This window comes from Dipteris shenzhenensis, chromosome 6 (genome assembly GCF_047967505.1).
Source record: "Dipteris shenzhenensis isolate YYH24624 ecotype China chromosome 6, Dip_SZ_1.0, whole genome shotgun sequence".
Classification (NCBI taxonomy): domain Eukaryota; kingdom Viridiplantae; phylum Streptophyta; class Polypodiopsida; order Gleicheniales; family Dipteridaceae; genus Dipteris; species Dipteris shenzhenensis.
The window spans coordinates 29,315,469-29,323,089 of NC_141601.1; the positions used below are offsets into that span (position 1 = coordinate 29,315,469).

The 7,621-nt window shown below is 44.6% G+C and overlaps 1 protein-coding gene across 1 annotated transcript in view; it reads left to right on the plus strand.

Moving 5' to 3' along the window:
* Positions 1–7,621, plus strand: part of LOC147901026 (calcium sensing receptor, chloroplastic-like) — a 28,620-nt gene that overhangs the window by 5,297 nt on the left and 15,702 nt on the right. Inside the window, exons 2-4 of the mRNA XM_087376071.1 lie at positions 6,133–6,342; positions 6,439–6,634; positions 6,742–6,883. Coding sequence (XP_087232197.1) covers positions 6,133–6,342; positions 6,439–6,634; positions 6,742–6,883 — 548 coding nt within the window. The remainder of the gene's footprint in view (positions 1–6,132; positions 6,343–6,438; positions 6,635–6,741; positions 6,884–7,621) is intronic.

Here is a 7,621-nt window from a genome sequence, read left to right on the forward strand (position 1 = left end):
TAGTACTGGTAGGGGACTAGTTTGGAGCTTCTTGTGTCACCTCTTGTGGCTAGGGCTCTGCCTCCTCGTAGACCACATCCTTGTTGATAAGGATCTGTTTCTTGTTTAGATTGAAGAGATGATAGGCTTTGGACTCTTCAGTATATCTGACAAATCTACACTTCTGGCTCGTGGAATCTAGCTTCTTTATTTCATCCTTATGCACATGTACATAGGTGTTAGAACCAAAAACCTTTAGATGTGAAATGATAGGTTTCTTACAAGAGTATACTTCATAACGGTCTTGTCTTTAATTGCCTTTGTCTTCGACCTATTTAGGATGTGAACAGCTGTATTAACCTCCTCACCCATATATGTTAGAATTATAGATATAATTCAGCAGTGACCAATGTAATTTAATAAGCTAGTTAGGGGCACTTTTCCCTCTTTAAGAGGTTTTTTCCCCTAACCGCAGTTAGTTCACTAACTATGGTTAGTGACTACTAAGGTTTTGTCACTAGGACAAAACCTTATCTCTAACTCTTTCAGTTGTACTCTCTTACACTCTTCTATTGCAACTCAGCTCTCAAGCTTTCAGCTCTCAAGTTCACTCTCTCTTGCTCTCTCTCTCTCTCCCCAAACTCTCACATTTGGTATCAGAGCAGTTTGATCTTGCTCCCTGCTCCTTCCTCGTTTAGCTCTAGCCTACAACCCACGCTCCTGCTGCTACATCCCGTCCGTACCTGCTCGAAGCAATCAAACGACTGTCCGTACAGTCCGTACGACTGTACGGAATCCGTAACCTACACGTACCGTACCAGCTGCGTCATCACTATTCATACGTGCTCGCACATGCAGTCTCGTCGATCGTACGGCTGTACAGATCGTAGGCCGTACTGCACGTGTGGCGCCGTACGCTGTATCGCCGTACCAGCCCTGCGCCATATTCCGTACATTTGTCGTCAAAGCTTCCGTACAGCTCCTGCGCACAAAAAAAGGTACATGCTTCCGTACAGCTCATGCATCGTACCTGCTTCCATACAACTGCGTACAGATATTCTGTACCACACGTGTGGCACCAACCTACATCGACCGTACAGTACAGTCATCCGTACTCTATCGTACAGTCACCGTACCAGCAGATCTGGTAGTGTTTGTGTAGACATTTGCAGTCTTTTGCAGTCATTTGGGTATCTTTGGGTTCGTAGTTGCTTGTGAAGCAGACATTGCAAGCAGATTCAGAGGTTTAGCCCAAAAATTTGGGGCTTTCTGCTGAAATTGCAAAATTTGGGGCTTTCTGTGCTTTTGCCTCTTTTTGGTTGCAATTTCAAGCTCGAAATTTGGGGCTTTCAGTTTTGCAGTACAATTTCTTGCAAAAATTTGGGGATTTTGTGATAACACTGCAATTTCGCAGTGAAATTTGGGGCTTTTGCAGACAGAGCGCAATTCTTGCAACATTTGGGGCTTTTGATCAATTTACTCCTTTCCGGTTGCAATTTCGGGCCTATTTTGGGGCTTTTGTGTTGGGAGAGCAATTTTGGAGATTTTAGTTCATACTGCCTTTCTGGAAGTGTTTTGCAGCACTTTTGGCAGATTCTGGAGAGTTTTTGATGCTTGGACAGATTTGTGACAGTGCAAGTGCAGAAATCTGAGTTGCATTTACAGCCAATGCTTGGCTGTGTTTTTTGGGAGTTATGCATTTCATTCCCGGTAAGGGAATTCAGTTTTGTATCTGCTTAAATCTCTTTCTCAAATATGGCCCAGCAAAATCAGAATGACTTCCAGTTCGGTGGTCTTTCACAGGAAGACAAGTTGGATGGTACCAACTACTCCCTTTGGAGTTTTATGGTACGCAATATTCTGATTTCTCGCAATTTATGGGATTATGTGAATGGGGGTGAGATCCGACCAGCAGGTATGGCACCTAATACCCCTCCTTAGCAAGGAGGTGGAAGAGGTCGTGCACAGGGTGCAGCTGCAGAACAAGTTGTTGGTGCAGCTATAGCCACTACTCCAGAGCAGAAGAGATGGGATTCACGGGATGCCTTAGCTTTGTCATGCATCTCTCTTTCAGTAAAAAGATTTATCATTCCGCATATCCGGTTGTGTAAGACCTCAAAGGCAGCGTAGGATATCTTAGAAAGCATGTATGCAGCCCGGAATGATGCAAGGGTATCTTTCTTGAAAAGAGAGTTAAGTAATACACATATGGAAGAGGGTGACTCCATGTCAGTCCACCTCACAAAGCTACAGGATCTCAGAGAGCAATTATTGAACATAGATGAGATTATTCCTGATTCAGAGATGATTACTACCACTCTGAATTCTTTTCCTGAGTCTTATCTCAGCTTTCATACCTCCCTGAACTTATATCCGTTTGGTGATTGATCAGCCTTGTACATGACATTGGCACTGCAGGGGGGTGTTAGAATTATAGATATAATTCAGTAGTGACCAATGTAATTTAATAAGCTAGTTAGGGGCACTTTTCCCTCTTTAAGAGGTTTTTTCCCCTAACCGCAGTTAGTTCACTAACTATGGTTAGTGACTACTAAGGTTTTGTCACTAGGACAAAACCTTATCTCTAACTCTTTCAGTTGTACTCTCTTACACTCTTCTATTGCAACTCAGCTCTCAAGCTTTTAGTTCTCAAGTTCACTCTCTCTTGCTCTCTCTCTCTCTCCCCAAACTCTCACAATATAGACCTTTGAGAGGTTCTTCCCCCTCATCATGGTCAACCCCTTTCCACTATGACACAGTTTTCCTGTTCTGCAACTCTGTTTTGCTGAGATGTAAAGGCTACAAGAAGCTGTCTTTTGATTCGTTCTTCTTACTGAAATGTCGAATGGTTCTGAAGTAAAGTCCTCCCCTCTCTCAGTACAGAATGCCTTCACAACCTTAACTGACTCCTTTTCTACCTTGGCCTTCCGCTCCTTGAATTTATGAAATGCTTAAGACTTCCGGCTAGGTAGTATACACAAACCATACGGCTACAATCGTCAATGAAAACTAGAAAATAGCGAGAACCTGCAAATGACATGGACCCAGTGTAGATTAGAGTGCACCGACTTTAGCGGGGCTTTGGCCCTCAATATGGCCTCCTTCGAGAATGGCTTCTAATTTGCTTGCCTTCCAAGCAAGCCCTGTAGACTCATTCAGGCTTGCAATCGGTGGAAGGCCATCCTCCATCTTTCCCTTCTGTTTCTTTGACAAGGTCTTGTGATTTATGAGACTAAATCTCTCATGCGAGCCTCCTTTGTCATCATGAACCAATAGTGCATCGATTCTGCAAAACCCATTGTCTTCAACTCCTTGAGCCATGATATCCCTAGACTCTTTGGATGTCACCAAGATTTCTTTGTCGCCGAACGCTACCTTCAACCTGTTTTTGCTCATTTGACACACGCATAGTAGGTTAATTACAACGATCGGGTACATAGAGTACACAAGAGATTACCTTCTCGTCTCCCAAGTCTACCATGAATGGAATGTTGCCAATAGCCTTCACAAGGCGGCATGCCCTGCTGTCTTGAACTTGGAGGGACTCCTTCTTTCAGAGTGAAACAAGAGTTCCAACATTGGCTCTGATATGATGTCAGGGAATACAAGTCTGAATCACTCAAACCTCACACGCAGCGGAATGAATTGAGGATCTCTTCCAAGCACTCTAGATGCACTCATTAAAGAAAGGCTCACTCAAGAGAGTAGACGATAGATGGAAGAGAATAAGATAGAGAGAGAACTCAGATGTGGGGAAAATAGCTCACAATAGAGCACAAAGCTTCCAGGAAAAGGGCTTGGAAGAAAACAGTAATCCAGGTGATTACACTGCTGAGATTTGACAAGTAGATCTGTCTACACTCTCCAGTGCACTCTGCATGTACAAAAGGCTTCAATGATGTTGCATAATGTGAGAGTTGGATGGGGGGGGAGCAATGGACCAAAGTTGGAATGCAAGGGAGCAAACAAGTTAATAACAAGCTGAGGGAACTGAAGTGTAATTGCAAATGGATAATGAGAAGGTACAAATGGTGGCTAATATAGGGCTCAAACTCAACTTAGGACTAGTGTCCCAAGTGGACTAGATGTCCTAACTAGGTCTAACTAGCCTACAAGGCCATACCAGGGCTAAGTGGCAACAAACCCCCCTGGTGCTCAACTTCACAACTTGAAGTAGCAACTGTGGCTTGCTTCTTGCGGAACCAAAAAACGCATGAAGAGCCAAGCATGAAATAGTTGCCACTGTGAGACACACAAGTGTCGTAACAAATTCGTTGTCCATGAAAGCATGCATAAACAGTGAAGACTTATCATCTTATAACAGTACCATATGCTGCATCTTTCAAATATTGGAAGACATGTTTCACTGCCTGCCAATGTTGTGTACTGGGCTTGTGCATGAACTTGCTTAACTGAGACACTGCGTACTCTGGATCTGGCCTGGAGCGATATAACTAGATTAGGCAGCCCACATGCTGCTGTTAAAGGGTAGCATCAAATAGGTGACCCCCATCCTCAGAGGAGGAACGGAAGCGAGGCTTTAATGTTGTAGAAACCGGCTTACAATCCTCGAACTGGAAGCGATGTAAGAGCTGTCCAATGTGCTTGGATTGGCTCATCATTATTGCCCCCTCAAAACTAGTAAACTAGATGTCAAGATAGTAATGCAACCTGCCCATATCTGTCATGGGAAATGATTTCTGTAAATCAGCTTTAGAGCTGCGATTTGCTGTGTATTTGGCCCAATAATAAGCATGCCATCCACACATAAAATTAAAATCAGAAAATCTGTATTACAAAGGTAAATGGTTTTTAGCATACCATGCCCGGGGTGCGTGCTTCAATCTATTAAGGGCCTTTTTCAGCCGGCAAACCTGATTTTCAGAACCTTCAACCTCAAAGCCTAAAGGTTGGCTGAAATAGACTTCTTCAAGTAGATCACCGTGAAGGAAAGTTGTCTAAATGTCAAGTTGGTGAGCCTCCCAGTGCCTACGTGCCGCAATGGCAATGACACATCCAATGGTCGTAATGTGTGACGTGGGAGCAAACATCTCCTCAAAGTCAAATGCAGTGTTGCTGAGCATAACCTTTCACAACAAGGTGGGCTTTGTGGTGGTCTACACTGCCATCAGCTTTCTGTTTCACCTTGTAAGCCCACTTAGTGCTGATGGCACACTTGCTTGCTAGCAAGTCACACAATGTGCCATTTGCATGAATGAAATCAAGTTACAGCTCTCATGACATCCATCCATCCCCTGCTATCAAATGCATCCTTATGGCATAAGGGTTCTTGATTGCAAGCAATGGCAATCAATGCGACATCAAGCGAATTGCCAGGCATCTGTTTCTGACCACCTCTTGTGCAGGCAGCAGCTTGCTTGCTGTCTCTTGGAGTCTCCAGGATCCACCCTTGGGACATTTTTACCTGCTGTCGAATGGCAGCCTTCTCCTCTGCAGCGGCCTATTCAATAGCATGATCATCAAGTGCCTGCACATCAGACTGAACATTGGCATCTTGAGGTGGCTGTGAATTGCTAGAAGCATTGGGATTTGTATCCTACAAATCTGATCTATAAAAGTATCTATCTCGCTGAAAATATTCGCACCCTTAAAACTATCTAGAATCTCATCAATACATGGGATAGAAAAATGGTTCTGCAGTCATCTTGTTTAGTGCCGTATAGTCCGCAAGGGACAAAAGCACTGGTGAACTACTGGGTCTTGTTCAAGTAACTCTTGAACCTGTCTCTAAATCTCATGCGCATGTGCACACACATCCCTATGTATATATGCACACAAAGACTTGGGCTTGTATGTTTTATGTTGTGTTCTTCAGTCATTCAGGCCTTACACATATACACACACATGTGCAGTAATGAGTTAAGCCCAGTCTTGAACATGATGGAAATTTGATTGTTTTAGTCTAAACTGTATCTGCATTTTTAACTCCAGCACCTCTCCAACAGTCATTTCAACCTTCTAAAAGTGGGAGTTTAGACATTTTGCCTTTGCTTGTGTTATTCCACCATCAGGCTTGTCCTAAGATGCATTATTTTGCTTGTCGGAAATAGAACTGAAGTCGGGGTTTGTAAGGGTGATACAGTGACATGATTGAGAAGCTACTACAGCAACATAGTCGTGGATTTTCTGCAGGTTCAAAATGTGTATCTGCAGATTACAGGGGTGACAAAAGCTGCTTGTGGAACGCTGGGAATGTTTTTTCAACATATTATGAGTTTGGTTAAGGCAACAATAGGAGCAACAACTCCGTACGTACAGAACACCACTAATGTGGCCATGCAGGCAGAGAAGTCCTTGCAAAGCATTGGCATTAATACAAAGCCAGCAGCTGAAGCTATAAAGGTTAGTTCGCTCTTTACTGTAATTCTATGCTTTGTTATACTCTTAGGACACAAATATCTTGCTCAGAGCTTTTCTGATTCACATTTCTGGGGGCAGACAGTAGCCTTAATTGTGAAGGAAGCAACCAAACAGATATCAACAGCTATAGAGCCGGTTGCATCGAGTGTTTTGCAGTTGCTACTAGCTACAGACTCCCTCTTCCTTGTTAGAGCTGCAGGAGCTGTGGTTCTAGTGTGTTTCTTGGCACCTCCTATTTTAACAAGTATTGCTTGTGCTTCCAGAGGCTATAAAGGTGGGTTTGGAATCACCTTTTTTTGTGGCTATTTTATAAGTATATCTGCTTGCATTCGGTAATGAATACACTTTCATGCTGATTCAGAGTGTGCTTTCTGGATTCAGGCAAAATATCAGCTCTGCAGGCTGTTGACTTGGTCATGAAAAATGATTACTTGCTAATTGATATCCGAACAGAGAAAGAGAGATCTAAATCTGGAGTCCCAAGTTTACCTCGCTATGTGAACAACAGGCTCATTTGTGTTCCGTAAGTGTTCTATCATGTATTAGTGTGAAAGTGCTACTAATTTTGTTGTGCTCTGCAAATTTTAAACCTGGAGTGTTGTGTTTTGTAAATGAAGGTTTCTTCTGTCCCCCTCGCTACCCCTCCGTACCCCCCCGTTACCCCCTCCACTACCCCTCTGCTACCCCCCCGCTACTTCCTCCCTACCCCCTCCCTACCCCCCCGCTACCCCCTCCGCTACCCCTCTGCTACCCTCGCTACCCCCTCCGCTACCCCCGCTACCCCCTCTGCTACCCCCTCCGCTACCCCCTCGCTACCCCTCTGCTACCCCCTCGCTATCCCTCCGCTACCCCTCGCTCAGCACCCCCCCCCCTCGCTTTTTTCTTTTCTTTTCTTTTTCTTCTTCTTCAACAGCTCCGACCTCTTGCAATCCCTTCTTTGCCCGCTGCTGCCTCCCCCATATTGAAGGGAACAGGGGGATGAGGACAGGAGACTAGGCGGGGGACCCTTCGGTCCAAATTTGCATACGCGTGGAGATGGGGAAGGGGAACGGTGACAAGGCGAAAACACAAAAGCAACTCAATCTGGAGTACTTCAACAAACGCAACAACCGGAGCTGTTTGACAATGGATAGCACTGCGGCCCAGAAGAAAGGGGCCCACCCAAAGCCCATGCCACTCACCACATCCTCGACCTCTATGGTTACCACCACTATTTCACCACCATCATCCGCCTCATCATATACGCCACCTCTCTCCTCCC